This window comes from Lucilia cuprina, chromosome 5, assembly GCF_022045245.1.
Source record: "Lucilia cuprina isolate Lc7/37 chromosome 5, ASM2204524v1, whole genome shotgun sequence".
NCBI classification, from domain to species: Eukaryota; Metazoa; Arthropoda; class Insecta; order Diptera; family Calliphoridae; genus Lucilia; species Lucilia cuprina.
The window spans coordinates 44290157-44315418 of NC_060953.1; the positions used below are offsets into that span (position 1 = coordinate 44290157).

Consider the following 25262-nt stretch of genomic DNA (forward strand, 5'->3'; position numbering starts at 1 on the left):
AGATAGATAGATAGATAGATAGATAGATAGATAGATAGATAGATAGATAGATAGATAGATAGATAGATAGATAGATAGATAGATAGAAAGATAGATAGATTGATAGATTGATAGATTGATAGATAGATAGATAGATAGATAGATAGATAGATAGATAAATAAATAAATAAATAGGATATGAAAATGTGAAAAAATGAAAGATCTTGTAATCTTTCAATTCTGCAGGTTTTTGCAAAGTTGGAAGTCTACAACACTAAAATATAAGAGACTCAAATACATGGCTATAACAAATAATACAATTCGTTGTTACAAAATTTTTAATTATAATCTTATTTAAAACGGTAACTGTTACCATTTTTTCATACTATTTATTATTTTTCCAAAACGTTTAAATTATTTTCAACAATAACAATGCAAATTAAATAATGCACTGTAATAATTAATTTAAGTTAAATTGTAAAATCTTAATTAACTCAAATTACTGTTATTATAAGAAACAAACAAAACATACAACTTTTCAAAACCTTATGACTCACTTAAGTTTCTGTACATGACTTTTTTTTTAACTCATTACAAGTAAATGTTTGATGCAGTATAACCCGTAATAACTTGTTTTTACTTTCATTAACGTTAAGAGACACTAAGTCCACAAAAAAAAATGTAAAGTGATTTTCAGTTTGTCTGTCTTTATGTTGGACTGTCAACTAAAACATATGAACATGATCATGACTTTAAATTGCATGCCACCAACAATTCATTGCAAGCAACATACATTTATAAACCGGTACCATAACCGACTTTTGATTGCAACATTTTTCATTTTTGTCAACTAATTTTTGTTTGTCTTCTTAAAATGTTGCAAACTTTTATAGTTAATCAATGTAAGCTTTATTTATTTTTTTTTTTTAATTTTAAGTTTCTCACTGATTAACTGAGGCAAATCATTAAGTTGCCTTTACTAAAAGTTGTCTTTATTTTCTATGCTTTCGAGATGTTATTGTGTCTTGTTTTCTTAAATCCTACATATGATTTTCTTTTGATCTATCCTTTTTTCTCTTGTCTTTTGTTGTTGAACCATTCCAACCATTTATTCATTTCATTCATACTATGTATAAATCCATCCAACGACAGTCATGTGTTGAAATTGTTTTGTCGTCATACTGTCTGCATTTAATTCAGTTTGATATTTTATTAGTTTTTTTTTTATTTTTTCATTGTTGCCACTCATAGAGGTGTGTTTTTATTGTGACTTTTCTTGAGGCTTGGTTGCTAGGTTTTCCTTTTTCCTCTCAATGAATTAAAAAAGATTATGCCAAATTTTTACATTCATTTAAATGTTTGTGTGTTGAATACGACGACTCTTTTCATTTATTTCCACTTTTTAAATTTATTTGATTTCATTAAATGATTGCACACATCCCACACGCTTCTGTGACAAAATATTATGATAGAAATGTATAATTTCATTTAGTAAATCTGCCCTATTCAAGAAAATATATGTAAAATATTATATATACTATAAAAGATAAAGTCAACAGAATTTGAAAATTGCTATCGTGAACTTGCTGTGAATAGTTCATTCACAATAGTTGATTTTGAATGCAACAGCTGTTCGTTGTTTACAAAAATTCTATCGTAATAAAGTGACATATTTCGCGAAATCTTGATTGGCGATAGGGGTGAATGAATTTCATCATTAACCAGTTGAAGAGATGTTATTAGACTAACCAAAAGATTAGTCCTTTCAATACCAATAGGTAAATCTTTTAACTATTCAGACTGGTCAATAAAACTGGTCCTTATAACAGTCAATAGATTAATAAGAGATTAGCCAATAAGCTTATATATACACTAATCAATAGACTATTCGAAAAGTTAGTCTGTAGACTAGTTAATAGATTTCTATGATCATATTATATCAGATTTCTGCATGAATTATCCAATAAACCTGTCAAAGATTAGTATATAGACTTGTCATTAGACTAGTAAATTGTTGATGCAGTATAACCCGTAATAACTTGTTTTTACTTTCACTAAGTCCACAAAAAAATGTAAAGGGATTTTCAGTTTGTCTGTATGTTGGACTGCAGATTTCTTTAAAGACTAGTTAATAGATCTGTCCATAGAATAGTTAATAGTCTAGTAAACTATCCAATATACTAGCACAGAGTATACAGAAACAGTCCACCGTATTTTATATACTTTTTCCCACAATTGTTTACAAAAGCTGCAAAAAAGTTGATTTTAGACTTTTCTAAAAAGTGACTGACTCAAAAAGTGAGTGACTCATGCAGTGCATGTACTGGAACTAGGAAAATTGGTTGTGGGAGGACAGTGCGCCCGAATAATGAATTTCCCCTGTAATGAGTTGTGTGATCCACAGACTGATCGACCACAAATGGGTGTGTTCTTAATGACGTTCGTGGGCTGCGTAAACATATTAGGGTATCGAGAACGAGTTCCCTTATTTCAGAGGAATATAGTATATATTGTAGTATCGATAGGACAGTGAAATACACGTTGCAAATTAGATCATTCTACTTATGTCAATCCAGCTTGGTTTCAATAGTATTTCTAAGGTTGTACTAGATTTAAGTACAAAATACTTCAATCAAGTTCGAAAATATGACATACGAAAGTCTTGATTTTAGAACGATTAAATAAAAGGGAATTGATTGATGCTTAACTGTGACCACGAAAGGGATGAGGATTGAAACTAAAATGAGATTGCATAATGACCCACCGCAGAAGCTTACTACTGATTATAGAATTCAAGCAAAAAAGGAGCTACGGAATGACCTTCGATAGAGGTTTAAATGGAGTACAAGAATTGCAACTGATACTAACCAATAACTGCTAAATGTCCTCATATCGTAACCAAACGAGGATTACATACATAGCCCTAGATGCGAATTAGAAACCGACCTCAATTACATCTAAACGAAAACTTCATAAAGACCTGAGATTAACACTAAACTGTAACTACATAATGGCCTAATATAAAAACTAAACGGAGATTGCCGAGAAGATACATAAAGACTACATAAAAACCTACGATTAAAGCTTAACAATAACCGGGGAAATACTTACGATAAAAACAAAGCTGTATCTATATGTAAAGCTTAATTGGAATTACTAAATGACTTAAATCAACTGAATGTGAAGTACATAACCCTAAATGAGGACTTCGTTAAGACTTATGATTGAATCATAATGCTAATTGCCAAAAGCGAAGTGTATTAAAGATCTGTTACAGAATATATGGAACATATTCACTCCCAGCGCCAATCATCAATTCACGTGAAATATATTCCCTTTTCACTTTTTTCGTTTACTAACATTTTTGTTGTGAAAAAAAAATTCCCCTATTGTGAAATTTGTTGATGGAATTTTGCAAACATTGAACAGCTGTTCCATACAACAAATTTAGCAATTTTCCCATCGAGGGAAATGAAAATTTCAAGGGAACAAAAGGGAACTTCTATGGTCGATAAGGGTGATTTATTTGGGACTTTGTAAAGACATACGTTTGAACCTAAATTGGGACTAAAAGAAGAACTTCAAAAGATGTTCAATATTGACCTGATATTGCAACTATATAGGGGATTATATTTCCGAACAACTTACCGAACAGCAATTACAACTAACAAGGAAGAAAAATCTTAGATAAAATCTTGAACTAAAATTAAAGTTTAATTAGGATTATTAAACGATGTAAAATGAAATAAAACTTACAATAGAATCTAAAGCCTACCAGACAAGAGTAAAGGGTATTTAAAATTCGATACATACTATATAAAACACTCTAATTAAACTCTAATAGCAAAAAACTACTCGTACTACAGTTATAATAAAAAACCGGTTGCAAATGAAGCGTTATGATCACGAACGAACAAAAAACACTTTTCCCTTTTTTTGTCATAATGGATACTTTAAGTTTAAATGCAACGTGCTTCTGACGTTATTTTACAATGCGTAGCCTATCTCCTCCTGCACAAATTACCGTTTGTTGTCGAATGCTTGTTCTACTCCTCCTCCTCCTTTTGCTCTTCCTTCTACAGAGACTACAACTTCTTTAAAGACTTTGTAAAGGAACGTCAGCAACATAATCATCGACAATTTCATCACTTCTAAAATAAAAGTGCATAAAATTGCCTGCCTGCTGCATTGCAGCATTTTGTAGATGTTTGGGGGCAATTTAATAAAACCGCAACCATTATAGCTGGCAAAGAAATCACCAACAACAATTTTTTAACTCACTTGTGCTCCACTAAACGTGTGCATATGAATGGCTGGACGAATGGATAGATGGTTAGCAGTATGAAAGGATGATGGTGGTTTAGTTGAATGGACCAGTGACCATTATTCAAACTCAAGTTAAATGGCTTTTTAAAAGAAAAGGCCACAAAAAACAACAAGAACAAAACTAAAAACAACATTAAAAGCATATAATACGGAAGTTTTAGTGGTTGGATGGATGGATTCTTGTTAAAAACATAAAACATCATCATCATTTCGAACACATCCTCATGCCAACAATCATACAGCATCATTATCATCATGAACAGCAGCAATAGCATCCTCAGAATCATTTTCACCCAACAACAACAACAGCAACACTCAACAATTTACAGTAACAAATGCTAATTTGATGTCAAGCATTTTTTCTTCACTTTTTTGTTGTTGCAGTCGTTTGTTGAAAGTTTTAAAAATTACCTCTGGTGTTGATTTCTTTCTTGGTTCCTGTTTAGGGATCATTACCTAGAATTTGTAAACGCTTCAAAAGAAGAAAGCATTTTTGTGTTTACAAATTTACGCATTCGTTTTTTTGGGTGTTACTTCAAAGTCTTAACTTTTTTTTAACTGCATATTTATTTCATTTTGTAAATTTGTTGCATTTTTATGCACATAAAAGTTGCATGTTGTCGAAAACGTTTGTATGTTTGTTGTCATATTTATGTGGCACATAAAAAGGTTTTAATTTCCATTTTTAAGCATAATTATATGTTGCATACAATAAAAAAAAAGAATTTTTCTTAATTGGAAATTAGGACATGCAATTTATAATGATTTGGCACAAAATTAATGATCAGAATTTTAAAAAGAAGTGTGTTAAAGTTTATGATAGTAGTACAGTGAGATTCACAAGAGAGTTTATAATGGTAGTACTTCAAAATATATTGGTTCTACTTTTGCGCCACTAAAGTATAAATCCACCTACTTAATGAGTGATAGGAAGAAATGTGCTTAAAGCTAAACTTTAACACGTAAGCTAGAACTATATAGAGTCCTAAAATTGACTAAAAACTTGGGCGAAAAAAATATTGGTTCAAATTTAAAACTGCCATTTATGAAGAACTACAATGTAACCGAAACTGGAACTACAAAATGTTTTAGATTCAGGCAAAAGTCGGACTATATGAAGACCTGTGATGAAACCAAAATTGGAACTATAAAAGTGACTTAGATTGAAGCAAAACCTAGGACTATTGGAAGACCAAAGATTGAACTAAAGAGGCATTTGATTCAATCAAAACTGATTGTATATAAAGACCTACGATGGTACTAAAACTGGAACTAAAAAGTTGGCTTTGATTGAAGCAAAACCTAGGACTACTTGAAAGCCTAAGATTGAACAAAAAGGCATTGAATTGAAGCAAAACTGAGGGTATATAAGAACTTAAGATGGAGTTAAAACTGAGACTAGTTATAGAAAAACTAACCTACAATGTAACCTAAAGTAGTAAAATGGTCTTTAATTGAGACCTAAGATGAAATTAAACTGGAACTTTAAAATTGGCTTCGATTAAACCTAAACCTATAGCTACTTGAAGACCTAAGATTCAACCAAAAATAGCCCTTAAAGTAGCAATACTGAGAGTATATAAAGATTTACGATCTAATTAAAACTGGAATCATAAATTTGACTTCAATTACAGCAAAACTACGAATACTTGAAGACCTAAGATTGAACCAAAAAAGCTTTTAATTGATGCTAAACTGACATTATATAAAGACTTCGATTGAAACAAAGCCTAAACTACTTGAAGACCTAAGATTGAACCAAAAAAGTCTTCAATTGAAGCAAAACTAGGATTACTTGAAGACCCAATATTAAACTAAAACGGCCTTCGAGTGAAGCAAAACTGAGAGTATATAAAGACCTACGATAAAACCAAAACTGGGAATAGTTATATGAAAAACATCGATTTTCTCTAATCTACAATAGAACCTGACTTTGGGCAGTAAAATGGACTTCTACTGATCCAAAACTGGGACTTTATGAAGACTTAGAATTAAACCTAAAAATTTAAAAATTTACAATGGAACCAAGCCTGTATTAAGACGATTCAATTTTTTTTTAAAAATTTTTTAATTTTCCTAAAAAATTCCCATTTTATATATTTTTTTAATAAATAATTTTTAAAATATATTTTCTTTTTGATACAAAATTATTAAAATGTTCTCTGTTTTGTAACTTTTTTTTAATATTTTAATAGAAAACAATTTGTTTTAATAGAAAATTTTCGAAATTTTTTTTGTTGCAAAAAAATTTTTAAATTTTCTAATTTTATAAAATTTTTTGAAATTTTCAATTTTATAAAAATTTTAATAAACATTTTTAAAATTTTTCCAAATTTTTCAAAATTTTTATAGAAAATTTTTGAAATTTTTTTTTTTATAGAAATTTTAGTTATTTGTATTAAACATTTTTTAAAAATTTTAAAAAACTTTTAAAAATTTTCTTAATGCTTTAGAAATTTTTTTTAAATTTTCTCTTTAAAAAAAAAATTGAAGTTTTCTCTTTTTTATGAAAAATTTTCGAAATTTACTATTTTTATTAGAAAGTTTTTTCTTTTTTTTATAGGAAAACTTTCAAAAAATTATATTTTCATAGAAAATTTTTAAAAATTCTATTTTTTACAGAAAACATAAGAAATTTTCTCTTTTCTTAGGAAATTTTCTAAAAGAAAATTTTTCAAATTTTTACTTCTTTTATATAAAAAATAAAAAATACAAAATTCTCAAACTTTCTTGTATTAAATGAAACTTTTTAAAAATTTCTTTTTACTCATTTTAGAAAAACTTTTTACAATTTTTTTATTTTTTTTATAGAAACATTTAAAAAAATGTTAAAAATAGAAAATTCTCAAAACTTTTTTGTTTTTATAGAAATTTTTCAAAATTTTCTCTTTATTATAGAAAAAATTTCAAAATTTTCTAGTTTTCATAGAAAATTTCTAAAATATCTCTTTTTTTATTTAAACATTTCCGAATTTTCTCGTTTTCATGAAAACATTTTTAAATTTAACATTTTTTATGAAAATTTTTCGATATTTTCTCTATTTTGTAGAAACTTTTTTGAAATTTATCTTTTTTTAATATTTTTGTTATAAAGTAGAGTACAAATGATTCGTCTTAATGTACATTTATATAAATAGTTTTCTGAACAAGTTTGTTTCAACTCTAGTTTTTACACTAAAGATTAAATCAGATCGCAGCCAAAATATTGTCACCTAATTTGAATAATTTAAAAAATAATTAAAATAATATTCAAATTACTTTTTTTTGAAAGAATAACATCCAAAACAACTATAAGTTACTTGATTTGCATGTTAATTTGTTTTAGACATTAATATAAACCCACAGACAGCATTTTGTTTCAAATTTATTAAAAAAAAAAAACAAAATATTATTTTTAGTTTATAAAAACTATAAACAATAAAAAAACTTATCAAAATTTATATAGTTTATCATTAATTATGTAAAACGTGATCATTCTCCTCATCAGCGTATAGTCTAAAAATAATATGCCATCAATTTAAAATTTAAACTTCTTGAAATCATTTCAGGTCAAGCCAAAAAAAAAAAAAAACACAAAAACTCAAATCTATGTTTTGCTGCAGTCAGGAAAAGATTACACTCTTCTCATACTAATATTTTGTGACTAAAAACCATGTTAATTTTGGTTATTCCTGCTGCAATATTCAAATTCAACATAATCACAGTCGGTTATATTTACTCCAAATTTCCCAGCAATAAATCTGTCTGTCTGTCTGTCTGTCTCTCTATCTGCACAAAAGACAAATGAACTTGATCATCGTGAGCTTCAAAATCCAAACAAAAGACCATCAAATAAAGATTTTTTCAGCTTATCTTCATTTATTTTGACAACTTTCAACTTTAAGGTAAGTTTTGCATTTTCTTTAAATTAAATTAATCTTGTATTTTGTTTGGTAGTGTTTTTATTTTTGAAAAAAAGAAGACTTTGATTATAAAACTTATTTAGGAAAAGGTTTGTTTTTGTTTTTTGGTGCTTGAGCACCTTTAGCAAATCCAAGTACAGAAGCAAAGTAGTTGATTGATGTTTTAATCAAAAGTGATATTTGGTTGCTTTTAAAGCAAGGACGTCCATGTAATTTAATTAATTGGATTTGAACAAAAATTTCTTATATTTATATAATTTTTCAGGATTTACTTTTTGTGATAAGAAAACATATTTTTTACTTCAATTTTTTATCATAAATAATATTTTGCCTTTCGAATATTATGTAGTCATCATTTTTTGGTAACGACAAAGTGTTTTTTATAAAAAAATTAAAAATAATTTACAGACTTATCTCGATTTTTATAAAAAAAATCAAAATTTTTTTTAAAGAAAATTTTTTCGAAAAATTTCCCTTTTTACAAAAAAATTGATCTATTTTATAAAAATTTTCTAAAATCGGTTCTTTTTAATAGTAAATGTTCAAACATTTAATTTTTATATAAAAAATTCCGTTTTTATACCGCAGAGTCCATTTTTATATGGCAGAGTCCATTTAGTCATGTCCGTCTGTCTGCCTGTTCGTCTGTGTCGTTTTAAAAATAACTTAAAGACATTTTCTCTCTTTTTATAAAAAAAAATCAAAAATTTTTTTTATAGAAAATTTTTCCTTTTTACAAAAAAAAATTGATCTATTTTATAAAAATTTTTAAAATCGGTCCTTTTTAAAAGTGAATGTTCAAACATTTAATTTTTATATAAAAAATTCCGTTTTTATACCGTTTGTATAAATAAAATATATATTGTGGATCATTATTTGTGGCACAGTCGGTTTAGCCATGTCCGTCTGTCTGTCTACCTGTCCGTCCATCTGTATGTTTGTCGAAATCAGTTTTTAAAAAACCCCAGACCTCTGCGTGATCCGAATCTTACATAATTCTATTAGAATGTAGAGCCTCGATTAGAGGAGAACACATAAAAAGGGACTTTTTAGTTCTTTTTCGTTTACAAAAAATACTTTTTGCATTTTCTGTAACATTGAAAATTTGCGAAAATTTCTCTTTTTTATTAAAAATTTTCGTAAATTTATCATTTTTATAGACATATTTCGAAAGTTTCTCTTTTTTATAGACATTCTTCGAAAATATCTCTTTTATAGAAATTTTACTTTTTTTCTTAGGAAATTCCTCTTTTTTATAGACATTTTCCTAATATTTCTCTTTTATAAAAATTTTTTGAAAATTTTCTCTTTTTTGTAAAAGTTATCGAAAATTAACGACTTTTTATAAAAGATTTGTAAAAAATTTCTACTTTTTGTAGACATTTTTCGTAAATTTATCTTTTTTATAAAAAATTTTCGAAAATTTCTCTTTTTTAAAGACATTTTTCGAAAATTTCTCTTTTATATAGAAAATTTTTCCAAAAATCTCTTTTTTATGGACAATTTTTGAAAAAGTTCTAGGAAAATTTCAATTTTTTTTATAGAAATTTTTTCTTTTTTTATAGAAAATTTATAAAAACTTCCACATTTCTCTTATTTACAAAAAAAAAATTTTGAAAATATATATTTTTTTAATTTGAATTTTGAAAAAGTTTTACCTTTTTTAAGAAAATTTAAAAAAAATCACCTTTTTATAGAATTTTTTTTTAAAAAAGTTCTCTCTGTTTAAAAAATTTCTCTTTTTTATAGAAAATTTAAAAAAAATTCCTTTTTAATAGAAAATTTTAAAAAATTTCTCTTATATAGGAAATTTTTGAAAATTTTCTCTCTTTATAAAAGTTTTCGAAATTTTTTTCTTTTTTATAGAAAATTGCCGAAAATGTCTAATTTTTTTATCGAAACTTTTCTAAAACTCTTCCCTTTGTTCTGTACAAAAATTTTGTAAGTTTAACATTTATAAATTATTTTAAAAAATTTTACTTTTTACAAAAAAATTTTAAAAATTTCCCATTCCTTAGAGTACAAATTAGTCTGGCTACCTTATTAGGTATTTAGTTTCATTTATATCTTTTACATTTTTCACAGTTCACTGTGTCATTATGTGAACGTCTCTTTTTTAACATTTTAATTATTTATTATTAATTTTGTTGTTGTTGCTGTTGTTGATGCGGTTGTACGTTTGAATACCTTGTTCCTGGGTTGATTGTGTCATATCTTTTGCGTGTAATTAAGCACAGACAAAATAATTGAGTCCATTGCCTACAAATAAACTTGTACATTCATCCTTTAACAAACACTCATACACAGACAAAACAGAAAAAAACACATGTTTACAATTTTTTATTAAACAAAAAAAAATTAAAAACAAACTTCAGGTGGTCGTCATACTCTGCTGTGTAACTGCTGCTGCTTGTCTGTTCATATATCCTGATGTTGATTTTTGCTTTGATATTTAGTCATTGGTGTCCTTGTATGTGTGGAAAGGGAATACATACACCAAGCACTTGATGGACGGTTTAATGAAATATGATTATGAACTAAATGTTAGCAAAATAACGTTTTAAAAGTTTTTAGTGTAAATCTATTTTAGGAATAACTCCCCACTTACTCTGTGGTATTACATGTATTTTTTTTTTACTCTGTTCTGCCCTGTTTGCTCTAGGTGGTCGGTCGTTTGTTTAGTCGGTCGTTCATATTAAATTACACATCAACCTACAATTCCAACAACAAGTACTAAGTATTTTGTCATTTTATATTATTATGGCAATACAACATGCAACAACTACATACTACATAGATACGTATTATGTATCCACTGGGTTTGAGGTACTATGAGTCTCTTGGTGTATTTAACATTTTAATTGGTATTGTTCAGAGTATTAAATATTACGTTGAGAAAATAAGAACTTGTCAACTATCACTACAGGTTAATTAAAAATTAAATTAATTAAATACCTTTTTAGAAAAAAAAAATGTGGTGATAAAAAATATATTTTTAAATATTTCTCACACTCGCAATTTTTTTAGGAAATGTGATACAAAAGATATAATGACCTTTAGTCAGAGTGATGTTTTTTTTTTAATTTTCTGTAAATTAAAAAAATTTTCTGAAATTATAGTCGGGCATGATAGTTCATATGATTCCCTAAACCAGTGTGAATATTCCAAATATGGATCATTACAAATATCGGTAGTGTCATATAATGTTTGCTGACTAACGTGTGAACGCGAACTGTCAACTAGAGTCAAAGAGACTCCGTTGTGACCGGACCACTGCAATCGTCATATGTAGTATTTATAGTATTAGATCCAGGTAGTAGACCACAGGTAGTAGATTCAGGTAGTAGACTACAGACATCTTACAGTAATATTTCTGAAGTTACTTATGGGTTCGGATACCCTAGCCACCTTCCAGTCAGGGTTACCGATTCTAAGAAGCCCCATTATCTCCTCGAGTTTCGGAAGTTAATCGGGAACTAGGGCAGTGGACTTAGGCCGGTATGGGATCTCGTCCACAGATACTGGATTGATCCATCCTAAATTCAAGAGAGCTTGAATGTCGCTTGTTTTTATAACATAGCCGACCTTCAAGATGGTAGAGAGTTGCTCATATAGATGACAGTACGAACTAGCTGCCCTTTGGCAACATCACTGAAGGTCCTGTCAATCGATTAAGAGAGCTAAAAACGTTTCGTCTCGAAGTGATTTGACTGAGATTTGGGCCTTTTAGGCGCTCAGGTAATACGGACTTGGCATAGTTCAAAAAATATAAATCGTCTGAAGAAAGGAACTCGGCCGACAGATTACCTAACCGTTTTACTTGTTGCCAAGTTTAAAAGAGCTGCCTCGATAGGGTCAAGACCACCAAGTGGCCCAATGTGGGAAGGTTCAATGCTTTTTATACTTGCCGTCAAGTCTAACTGAAGGTCTTGTCAATCTATTAAGGGGGCTTAAGACGTTTCGTCTCGGGTTGATTTGACTGAGATTTGGGCCTTTTAGGAGCGTCTGTCTACGTAAGGAGAAGGATATTATGCTCAGCTAATACGGACTTGGCACAGTTCAAAAAAGATAAATCATCTGAGGAAAGGAACTCGGCCGGCAGATTACGTTTAATGCTTTTTATACTTGTTGTCAAGTTTAAAAGAGCTTCCTCGATCTAGGGTCAAGACCACCAAGTGGCCCAATGTAGGAAGGCGGACGCTGATGGATTTGTTGGACGTTCAATTGACAATATCCAATAATACTAAAGAACATACTAGAGACTACCAGGTGTCACACTCAACAAAGTCGGAAAAACACCTGGCAAATCCAAGCCGCCCCTACCACATATTGGGGGCGGGCATTAAGTTCTAAGTGAGTGCTCGCCATGAGCCCTTCTGTAATGGGTAGCATTACCCATTACGCCCTCCTTGGGCCATAACACTTAAGCCTTTGCATCGAGCAAGATGACGAGATGCGAATTCGATATAAAGAATTAAAAATTTTATTTTTTTGAGAGGTTAAGTTGAGGTTTTGGGGACAAATTAATTGACTTAAATTTAAATTACTTTCTATGATTTTTTCAAAAATAATTGACAATTACAAGTCAATCATTTTATTAACTTTACTAATACCTACTACACATTTCTTTGGGTTAAAACTTGAAACTGTGGCACACATAAAAGATAAACAACTTTTACAACAATTAATTTTTATACCACAAAGCAAAACAAAAAAATCATAAATTTTACTTTGCAACTATAACAACAGCAGCTTGCAACAAAATTCATAACAACAATAAATTTTAAATGCAATTTTTTTCTATTTTTGCTCATATCAAATGTGGGTTCAATGGTTGCACTCTTAGTTGAACAGTGAAAACATTTTCATGACAGAGAGACAGACAGACAGACACATGAAAAGTTTAGGAATAAAAATTATTATAGAATTTTTATTTATAAACCCCAAAGGCATAAACATATTATTATGCAATAAATAAAGATTTAAACTTCAACACTAAAGGAGAGAGAAAAAAGCAACAACAAAATGTGGCACAAATAAACAAATCTTACGTTTTGGTATGTTTAGAAAAAATTTATTTGCAACATCTACAAACAAATGGTTTAAATAGTTGTCCGTCTTTGAAGTGGATTTTTCTTAATATTTTTTTCTTTTTTCACTTTAAATTTAGCTTGCCACAGCTCTAGAGTATTCTGTCAGTATTTATTTTTAATGTAAATATTTATGATGCTGTAGAAAAAAAATGTTGTGAAAAATTAAGACATTTAGAAAAAAAGTGTGGCATGCAACAATTGAAAGAATGTTACTGCACTCAAATGTTTATATATATTTGGTTAAAATACCAAACTTTGTTATTTGTTGCAAATAACAGAATTTGTTAAATTAAATGTTTGCTAAACAAAATGTCTAAATAATTAATTGATTTTAGAATTGTTGTCTAAATTTTCGAAAAATTCTAATTTATATTTAGATTTATTTCAACCATAAATTAATATTGTAACGAAATTTAGTTCTACTTTCTAATCTTTATTTATTTAAATAACGCTTCCTCGCAACGAGGGCTATTTAAAGATATGCTCGAGGGATAGCTATTAGGCGTTTTGAAATAATAAAATGATCAATAGAACTACACAAGATCTCAAGGGTAGACCCTAATGAGAACAGTACCAGAAGTCTAGACATTGTCGAGAGAACAATAAAACTCTAAAGCTTTTTCTCTGTTAGGATTTTGCGAAATAAGAACCGAATCTCTCGCGAATGGATAATTCTAAGGAATTATATCCAGGAAACTTAGATTCTTAATAAAATGATGAATAGAACTATAAATATCCCATTGGTTGTCCCTAAAGAATACGGTACGAGAAGTATAGAGATCGTCAAGAGGACAATAAACCCCTGCTGCAAGCCGCGCCGCCTCAAACTTTATTACGCTCAAAAGCTAAATAGTAAAAACTCTATAATGACGCCCATTATCTGCAGAAAAAACTTATATAGAAATAGTTTTCTATATAACAGATTATTTTAGAGATTTTTCAATATAATAAACGCTTATAGGTCTATTTCTGAAGAAAAAGTTAAATTGAGTGGACAATTTAACCGACGCCGTCGATAATTTTGCATCGGCTTTTATCTCTAGTTACCAATAAAGACACCGAAGTGTCATTAACCAATATGGTATTTGTGTCGTTCAAAATTGGAAATTATGAAAAATTTTCAAAATATTCTCTTTTTTGTAGAAATTGTTTGAAAATTTCTTTGACAAATATTTATTTTTTCTAGAAGTTTTTGTAAATTTCAACTTTTTAAGAAGAATTTTATAAATTTACTATAGACATTTTAACAAGTTTTACCTTTTATTAAAATTTTTTTCTAAAATTTATCTCTTTTATTGAGAACTTTCCGACACTTTTTTAAAAGCAAATTCTCTCGTTTTTATGGAAAATTTTAAAAAATATTCTTTTTCATAAAAAAAAATTCTCTTTTTATAAATAAAAATCTTTTTAAACATTTTTCGAAAATTTGCCTCTTTCTATACTGAATTTTTACAATTTTATCTTAATTAGAAAATTAATTTTTTTGATTATTTTATAGAAAATTTCTTCTTTTTTATAGTAAAGTTAACTTTAGTTTTTAGGATGTTATTATTAGTTCAGAAAAATTTAAATATTGTGTTGCATAAAATCAATTTAATACCATGTCCACACCTTTATATCGTACATTAAAACCTCGATATAAATTTTTCTTTCAAAAAGTAAGTTGTAAAAAGTTGTAAAGAAAAACAATCACATTAATCCATGTTAATAGAAGTCTAATGTGAGTTAAAAATATTTTTTTACAAGACTAAATAAATTACACAGTAAAAAAACGGCATAAAAAATAAAACCACATTCACAATGATCAAATATTCAAATTTTATAGTTTTCCAGACATTTTGGGGGATTCACAGGTCGTCATATAGCATGAAATAATATGAAAAATATGACTGTTGTAACCAACCGTCATAAGATATTGTGCTATTTCAAATTAGAGTCAGCTGATACAAATATATAATTTACAAATATTTTTAGTAATAATGCCAAAAGCAAGTCAAAAACTGATATAAATGTCGATTTGTGCATAAACCTTTTAATGGTTAATTATACAATCCTTTTTTATATAGAAATATTAAAATATTTCCATTTTTAAACGAAATTGTTTAAAAACATAAACAGCTGTTAATGACGAAGCCGAAAATATTTTTTGACGGCGGTTATTTTTCATACGTTCGGTGGCTGCCAGTCAGCAAAACAATGCAAACAAATTTTTTTTTTTCATTTTTTTTTTCATTTTATAAAAGTTAACAATTGTTATAAATATATTAATAAAATCTAATTAATTTTGAAGATATTGTGAACTTTGCATAAATTTGTGTCATGTTTACGTACATATTGCATATATTTAACTAGCTTCAGACAACTTAATAGCACATCGTGTGAATACCCCAAATATATTTCCTTAATATTTCCTTAGTGCATAAAAACACACTAATTCTATCAAATATTTTAAATATATGACATCACCTTGTAGTTCTAACTATTTACTTGCAACTAGTATTTCTATTTTTGTTTTTTATTTTTTTTGTAAGACAAAGTACAACAACAAAGCATACATCTAAACAAATAAATAACTAAACACAAAAAAAGTCCTCTTTCCACAAACATGATCAAAAAGGAAATTGTACTTAGTAGTAGTAGTAATATGCGGAATGGAAAAAATTCTAACTACAAACCTTTTATAGACAATAAATGACTTGCAATGATGTTATTCAAATGCTTTATATGGTTGTTGTTTGAAAAAAAAAATACAATAAAAACATTGCGAAAGCAAAAAAAAAAATACAAATACTACTTTGAGATTCAGATATTTATTTAAAAAGTTTTATGGTTGTTGTGCTGTTGTTATAAAATAAGAAGCAGCGAAAAAAATATCTAAAGCATTCTATCCTTGGACCAACTACTAATACTACAACTAAATGTGCATACAACTCAAATAACATGCTTAACAGAGTTGGTAGAGAATGAAATCGTTAAATATAGAAACGTGCCCCACCCCCGGGCATAAATCCATCTTGAGTGTCACATCAAGGTGTATTGTAATCCGGGGGTAGATATGTGCTAGCAATACCTGTGGTCTTCCGGGACTGTAAATTGGTGTTAACAATTTACTGCCTGGCCTAGTCCTTGCAAAAATTGACAAGAGGTCGAACCAGAGCACCACATTATCTGGTGTTAACGGTGGCCTTGACGGCCTTAGCTCACGTTGGTCTTTTTCACCCACTGGGTAGACTACAGACGGTCTACCATGCGCCCCTGAATTCCTCAATGAAGAACTTAGGTAGCAATTTTTGTACCTGGCTGGTCCGGTCCATGTACAAGCACTTTCTTGAAGTACTCGAGCTATCTAATCTCCTGCTATAGACGCCCCGTTGTGGAATGACAGGCAGCATAGGATCAAATCCTAAGGAAAAACCAGTCTTTGGTCTAAAGCCAATAGAAGGGGGTGACGAGTCCCAACATCAGGTGAAATCAGTCATCCGGCAAACCGGAAGTGACCACACTACTGAGATGGCCCTGTTGTTTTGGCAACAGCACCTAGAGACATATTTGGTAGTCCGAAATACCCAACAAAATGGATCAGGATCCCTCTTTTATGAACCGATCAATGTAACAAAGGAAATAGTAATTTCTAAAGTCAATTAATTCCAATAATTGCCCCGACAAATAGTCGCGCAGCATGTATCAACATATCCTGTTGATATGGCAACAGCACCGAAGAACTTCACCGAAGCATAAAAAGGCATACTAAATCAGTACTAATCTCCAATATGTAGAGACTTTCCCGATCTTTCACCAATTTTAGCATCAGTTCCATTCCCATGATCATAAAGATCGCTCTACGGGATGACAGGCAACCATTGAATACTGTCCTGACAATTCCCCAGCATATACCATCGGGTTTAGGAATCCAGCATATGCTGCTTTGTACACAGACCTGTTCGAAGAGAGAATTATCCAACCCATTAGGTATAGTATATATCAGTCCTGAAACCAACATTCTCTCCCCGCAATTTTTGGTTATTAAACCACAGCAACTACGTGGATCCCGAAGGAACCTCAACCAACTGACCAGCCATGACATAATCCTAGTTGTTGAAAGAACAGAGTCATGTAGTGTAGTTGGGCGACATTATGTTGGAGTTAGATTGAGCTTGTTCATGACATCTGTGTTTCACCAACGTGACTACTATGGCAAGAGATTAGATAGCTCGAGTACTTGTGCAAAGTGCTTGTACATGGACCGGTATATCCATGTACAAAAATTGCAACCTGCGTGTAAGAAACTCAAAGAGGCGGTGGTGAGTTGGTAACTTTTGCTCACCCAGTGGATGAAAAAGACCACCCTGGAATAAGGAAATAGAAATGTATCAGACGTATCTTGGATCTTCATTAAATGAATTTGAACAGACAGATGGAAAGATATGGCCGATTTCTATAAGGATTAAAAATGTATAAACGTATGAAGTTCGGAAAACTACAAATTTAGATTTGAAGTTCCACAAATTGAAAACTTTTGAATCAAAAGGAATACCCTTCTAATGTACATAAATATTTCAACATAGAGAGTAGGAATCGGTCTCAGATCCCCAGATTGTTAGTACATTATAATTTTAAGAATTTAAGATGGATAAGAAGATAAGAAGATATAGCCGATATCTATAGGGACTAAAAATGTATAAACGTATTAAGGTCGGAAAATAAGGTACATTGTGGAATTACAAATTTAGATTTGAATCTGAAAACTTTAGAATCAAAAGTAATACCCCTCTAATATATATAAATATTCCTTGGTGCAACACATCTTTTCATTGTTGTTTTTTGCTGTTATTGGTTCTCTAGATCTTCTCCTCCTATTCCTTCTCTGTATTTATTTGTTGGAAGCCAATTTAATTTTTCTAAATGGTTTTAGAGTTTGCAACAAATCTGATTAGAATTTAAAATTACAATTAGTTTGTTGTTATTGTGTTTTTTTTCAGATTTTGTTGTTGCTTTGGTGAATTATGCATGAAGGTAACAACTAACAGCAACTCACATGCAACAAACTAAAAGTTTAGTTTAACAGTTTATTCCTGCACTTTTTTATTGTTAGGAAATCCTAAGCTCATTTGTTGAATGTTTTCGATATCGATATCAAAAGAATTATTGTTGAAAAGAAGTACAAATTGTTAAGTTTGAAACCCAAAGGCACCACAAGCTTAAGGTTATGTGGAAACATAAATACAATTGTTTGCAAGATGGTTTTGATTTCAATTAAACATTTTGAAAATAAAGATTAATTTAAAATTTTTGAAGAATTTTTAAAGGGAAAAACAATTCCTGAAATATAATTTTAAAATTTTGATTTTGATCATGTTTATAAAAATAAAACAAATTAAGTACCAGCATTTTAAAGACTTGTTTTTATAAATCTCTCTAAACACCAAAAAACCATAAAAAATTAATCTGCAAAACAAATATTAACAAGTTTTTATTTTCGAATTTATCTCTAAACTTTTCATTAAAAACCCATTAAAACTTCCATATAACCATTTTTATAACCATTTTTGATTTCATTTAAAAGTAAATTATTATTTGATTTCTATTAATTTTGATTTACACTTAAAATGTTGTTTCTAATTTTATAATCAATAAATTTTTATATAAAAAGACCTAAACACTTCCATAAATTTAAACAATAAAATCAAAAAATTTTTAAATTACTGATAAGAATCTTTTGATTTCATATTTCAAAGTCAATAAAATCATATATATTTTTTATATTAATTATGCAAAAATGTTTAGTTTAAGTTTCTTTTCATAAAAAGCTTGTTCGTTTTTACAACATTTCAACAAAAAAAGTTTTGTTACAATTTTGTCTATAAAATTAAAAAAAAATTTAAGTTTCTCACACCAAATATTACTTTAACAAAATGTTAATGAAAACAAACAAAGAGTTAAATATTTTATACAAGTTTTTTATCTTTTAAATCTTTTAGAAATTAATACAAAAAATATATAAAATGGTTTATTAACTCATCATAAACTTTGCCGCACTGTATTGTTCCGAGTTTTCTCAGCTGTTATTAGTTTTTTCTTTTAATTTGAAGATTAACAGTAAGAAGTTACACTTAGAGAAATTTCGATGGAATTCTGATAGATAGATAGATAGATAGATAGATAGATAGATAGATAGATAGATAGATAGATAGATAGATAGATAGATAGATAGATAGATAGATAGATAGATAGATAGATAGATAGATAGATAGATAGATAGATAGATATAGATAAATGAATCGATAGATATAAATGGATAAATTTTGTCTTTCGTGTAAAAAACTTCTCTTTTTAGCAGCTTAAACTGTCTTGATCGGTGCTTACAATATAATGTTCGAAAACTTTAAGATTTCCAACTTATGCGCGCAGTATAAAGCCCAATTCCAACAATTCTCAATTCTCCTACTATGTAGTTTAAAGTATAAACTCAGCATTACAACAAGAATATTAACAATTTTATGGAAACTTTCTAATTAAAAATAAATCATGTAAAATCTCATACTCTAACTAAGCTGTTAAAGTCACACTCTATAATGTCATTTAAGTCTAAAAACGTGTCATTCATGTCCAATTCGTTCAGCTTCATTCTTTTTACAATCATTAGCTTTTTCTCTTGGCTTGTCATATTAAATGAAGTGCAACGCAGTTAAAGTTAACATTCAATAAGAAAAAAACTAAACTATCGTAATCAGTCAGTAAGAAAAAAATATAAAGCAATCAGAGACCTCATGTCTTATTACATTATTTAACTTATTTTTCATAATATTCGTTTATTTTTTCTTCTTCCATGTTACTATTACAAAATGCAAATGATTGGATACAAAGAAAAAGGTCTTAACTACTTTTTGTTATTTAAATTTATTGTTTTCTTCAATAATTGTTTGATTTTTCTTTCTTTTATTCTTGTGTTAAAAGTTTTTTTATTGTATATTTTATTATATCATTAACAAATGAGTTTGAGAAAAAAATTAATTAAAATAATTTGCATAAATATGTTGTTGGTAATAATAAAAATAAAATGCAAAAAAAAAATAACTATTGAAAGTGACACATTAAACAAAGACATGATTTATGATTTAATGCGTTTGCTAATGAATCTAAATGACATTTTCACAGACTTTTTAAATTTGTTTTCCTAATAGAAACATAAACATAATTTATAAGATTTTTATAGAAAAAACCTTTAGACAATTGCATAAAATTGCTATTAAAAGCACCTGGATTAATGACATTTATTAATACTTCTCGTAAGTTTTACGAATAAATTAAAGAAAAAAGTATTGTGAAGTGACACCGATCTGTCTGTCTGTCTAACTATCTATCTATCTATCTATCTATCTATCTATCTATCTATCTATCTATCTATCTATCTATCTATCTATCTATCTATCTATCTATCTATCTATCTATCTATCTATCTATCTATCTATCTATCTATCTATCTATCTATCTATCTATCTATTTATCTATCTATTTATCTATCTATCTATCTATCTATCTATCTATCTATCTATCTATCTATCTATCTATCTATCTATCTATCTATCTATATCTTTCTATAAATCCATTGATCGTGAAACTGTAACGGAAATTACATAAATGCTTCCTATTTTTTTTAAATATTTAAAAAACTCCAATAATTTTTATTAACTAATTAAAATCATGGTATCTTTGGTATTTTATGATGATGTACTTCTTAACAAAACATTAACTTTTTGATGTTTTTCTTTCCTGAAATTCTCATCACTCTTAATCTATGACATTGATATGTAAATAAAAACACACCTTTTAGAATCTAACGGATGCATTGATCATTTACTGAAAACAAATATCTCAAAATATAAAATAGGAATTGTTGGAATGTATTTATTTAAAGCATAAACACACTCACGTTAGTCTAATTAGGTTAATGCACGATCTGTAAACTTTAAGATCGGGTAAGTAAACGTACTTGCATTTACTTGCTGGGTGTTACATTTAAATGCATAAATATCTGAATATAAACATACTTGTATAAAGATTTATACATATCTGTGTTTAGTTGATGCTCATGTTGGGTATGTGTATCAACTGCTCTGGATTTTCCCTTTAAAATCTAAAAGAAACTGCTTGAAATATGGGTGTTGGGCTAATGTTATTTACTAAAATATTAGGATCGCTTAGTTGTAGCATGTTTATATAAAATAACTCTTACGTTTTGAAATTGAAACAAGTTTCGATATATTCCAAATTCCAATATGTAATCTGATTCATATTGAAATTACTTTTGCTCTGAACTTAAACATTTTTCACTCGATATTGTGGTTTTATCTTTATTTATTTTATATTTAATATAAAAAGTGTAAAAACCAACATAAAAACTAAACGCATTTACCACACACACATTCACCCCGAATGGGACAGGGAACACGCTGTTGGATGTTGCATTTGGTTGCAATGTAGCTGCAGTTATTTTTTTTTTCAGTTGTATCTGCTGATGTTGCCGTTGTTATTGTTGTTAATTCAATAAGAAGCTTATGCTGCTTTCTGCCCTGACAACTTTAGTTTATTTTCGAAATTGTTGTTTTTATTATTGTTGTTGCCCATCCAAATAGCCAAAAAGGAGAAAAAAGAAAAGCGCAACAACAACAACACGAAACTTTAAGATAAATATTTAAACCATCATAATAATAAAAAAAAACAAAATAACAACAATTACAGCGGTAGCAGAAAGGTAGAGAGGGAACAGTGGGTTTACCCAAATTTTTCTTATAAATTTTTTGTAAAGAATTTTATAATTTTCTTTTTTATAAAATATTGAAAATTTTCTTTTAGAACAAATTAAAAAAAAAATATTTTTATTGGAAATTTTCTTTCTTAGAAAATTTTGTAAGTTTTCTTTTATAGATAATTTTGGAAACTTTCTTTCTTTGCAAATTTTTGAAATTTTCTTTCTCAGAAAATTTTTTAATATTCTTTTTTAGAAAATATTTGAAATATTCTTCTTTATAAAATTTTAGAATTTTCTCTAATAGAAAATTTTTGAAATTTTCTTTAATAGAAAATTTTTGAAATTTTCTTTAATAGAAAATTTTTTAAATTTTCTTTAATAGAAAATTTTTGAAAATTTTTTTTTAATAGAAAATTTCTGAAATATTCTTCTTAAGACATTTTTTTATTTTTTATAGATTTTTTTTTTAAATTTTCTTCTTTAGAAGAAAAATTATAAAAAAATTAAAGTTTTCTTTTATAGAACATTTTTTAAGTTTTCTTTTATAGAAAATTTTTTAAGTTTTGTTTTATAAAAATTTTTTTAAGTTTTCTTATATAGAAAATTTTTTAAGTTTTCTTTTATAGAAAATTTTTAAAGTTTTCTTTTATAGAAAATTTTTAAAGTTTTTTTTTTTTTAAAAATTGTTAAAGCTTTCTTTTATAGAAATTTTTCAAAGTTTTCTTTTATGAAAAACTTTTAAAGTTTTCTTTTATGGAAAATTTTTAAAATTTTCTCTATATAAAAAATTTTTAAGTTTTCTTTTATTGAAAATTTCTGAAGTTTTCTCTTCAAGATAATCTTGAAATTTTCTCTTAAAGTAAATTTTTTAAGGAATAATTATATTCGTCTCTCACTCTTATTTTGTTTCCCCTTCTTTGTAGAAAATTGTTAACAAATTTATAAAAATATTACTTTTTTATGTAGAATATTTTCAAAAAATTATCTTGTTAATGGAAAATTAAAAAATTTATTTATAAACCATTTGCGAAATTTTTATAGAAATTTTCCAACTTTTCTTTTTTTTTTTTATTTAAAATTTTCGAAACTTTCTCTTTTTTATAGAAATTTTTCTCTTTTTATAGAGATTTTTCTTTTTTTTTATAGAAAATTTTAGAAATTTTCTTTATTTTAAGAAAATTTTCATTTCTATAGATGTTAGAAAATTTCTCTTTTCTATACAATTTTTCGAAATTGTCTTCGAAATTTTGTCTTTTTTTTAGAAAATTTTCGCAAAATTTTCTATTTTTAAGAAAAATTTATCTTTTTTATAAAAAATTTCATAAAATTTCTTTTATGGAAATTTGGAGTCTTTCTCTTCTTAGTAGAAAATTGGAAATATTCGAACTTTTCTCTTTATTGGTATATAAATTGTATCTTTTTCTATACAATTTATTTTCGAAAATTTCATTGTTTCATTAAAAATGTTCAAAACATTCTCTTTTTTCATAGAAAATTTTTGCAAAAATTATTTTAATACAAATTTTGAAAATTTTCTCTTCCTAATAAAATAATTTGGAAACTTTTCTTATTTATAGAAAAATTTCAAACTATATATAGATTTTTCTCTTTTATATAGAAAATTTTTTCTAATAAAATAATTTGGAAACTTTTCTTATTTATAGAAAAATTTCAAACTATATATAGATTTTTCTTTTTATATAGGAAATTTTTCTCTTTTTTATAGAAAATTTTGCGAATATTTTCTTTTTTATAGAAAATTTAGCAAAATATTTTTGTTGTATAGAAAATAATTATATATTTTATATAGAAAATATTTGTCCTATATGAAAATGTTAGATTTCTTTTGCATTGTATTTTTTTTTTTTTTGTATTATGACCCCACTGTATGTTAGTAGAAAAGCAACAGCAGCCGTTCAACAAACATCAACAGCAAATTACAATATTGTGTTGTCCATTGTTGTTGTGGCTGTTGCTTTATATCTGTTGCTGCTATAAAGCAATAACAATTATGTTGATGCTGTAATGTGATCTCTTTTTTTGTTTATTTTTTAATTTTTTTCTCATTGGTTGTTGTTGTTTTTGTTTTTTATTGTTTGTTAAAATTGGATCGCTTGATCCAGATGATGGCAAGCGATTTTGTTGTTATTACTGATGATGATGGTGCTGCTGCTGTTGTTGTTTGATGGTGATGATGATGAGAATTGGGTTTCAATAAAAATGCTGTAACTTTCAACCAGTTTTATGAATAAAATGTAATAGTTGTTTGTTTTTTTATTTTGGATTTTTTTATTTTCTACACCTTTTTTCTTGGGTTTTAAATTGTAACCATTCTATCAAGTCTTTCATTTAAGTGTTGTGTATGCTGTGTTTTTTATAATTTTCTAGTTAATGCTTTTTTACATGAAGCGTGACTTTTATTTCAACGTTTTTTTTTTTCGTAGTTTAGTTTTATGTAAAAAGAGTTGTTGTTTTTAATAGTGGGCTATTTAAGATTAAATTACCTGGTTAGAAATATAAAACATACTTTAAACGATAAGAAATAAGCCAAGAAATGACAAGTGTCAAATTGTTAAAATGGGTCAACAATGTGACGAGTATAGCAATCATTTTAGAGCGTGTAAATTGTCAGTTGATTACAAAATTAACTGGAAATAATTTTTATGTTTTAATTTTTTTAAAAAGGGAGTTTTAAAAAGTTTATTATAGACCAAATATACAGAATCGCATAATTTTCATAAAATTCAATGTTTAAAGAAAACTATAAAACAAAAAACTTATTTGACCGCATAACTTTAAACTTTTGAAACTATGATTATCTCCATTAAGCTTAAATGACAAAACATTTGTTTATCTTAAAACGCAAATTTGAAAAGTTGACATTTTCCAAGAGTTCATTTATTTTGTTAAACATTATTTGCATTTGCATAAATTTGTTCTCAGGGTGCAATTAATATTAATTGCGCATAGTATTCTTTTAAAAAGCAACGCAACATTCATTACCATTGTTTGAACTTCAACTTTGTTTGGTAAAATGCAAGAAACTCAAAAAAATAATGCCAACAGCTGCATAAAAATGTTGTTAAAAAAATATTTTACTAAAAGGCTAGTGAAAAAAATTATTGTAAAAAACAATAATGTTGTTAAGTCATTGTCATCATGACAACAAATAAGCTGGAGTACAAAAGTCAACAAAAATTAAATGCAAAAGAA

At 27.5% G+C, this 25262-nt stretch overlaps 2 protein-coding genes across 4 annotated transcripts in view; one reads left to right on the forward strand and one right to left on the reverse strand.

Moving 5' to 3' along the window:
- The window catches only part of LOC111675716 (protein LLP homolog), a 21101-nt gene extending 12935 nt beyond the window's left edge, over nucleotides 1-8166 (forward strand). Inside the window, exon 4 of the transcript XR_002762518.2 lies at nucleotides 7854-8166. The gene's annotated coding sequence lies outside the window, so the exon portion shown is untranslated. The remainder of the gene's footprint in view (nucleotides 1-7853) is intronic.
- Nucleotides 1-25262, reverse strand: part of LOC111675714 (myb-like protein I) — a 99375-nt gene that overhangs the window by 2097 nt on the left and 72016 nt on the right. For 2 of the 3 annotated variants that reach the window (XM_046950899.1, XM_046950898.1), the window contains exon 3: nucleotides 17475-17646. The exons of the other annotated variant lie outside the window; for it this stretch is intronic. In XM_046950899.1, coding sequence (XP_046806855.1) covers nucleotides 17490-17646 — 157 coding nt within the window. In that variant the 3' untranslated portion in view covers nucleotides 17475-17489. Of the gene's footprint in view, nucleotides 1-17474; nucleotides 17647-25262 lie in introns of those variants that run through there. 3 annotated transcript variants of the gene reach the window in all.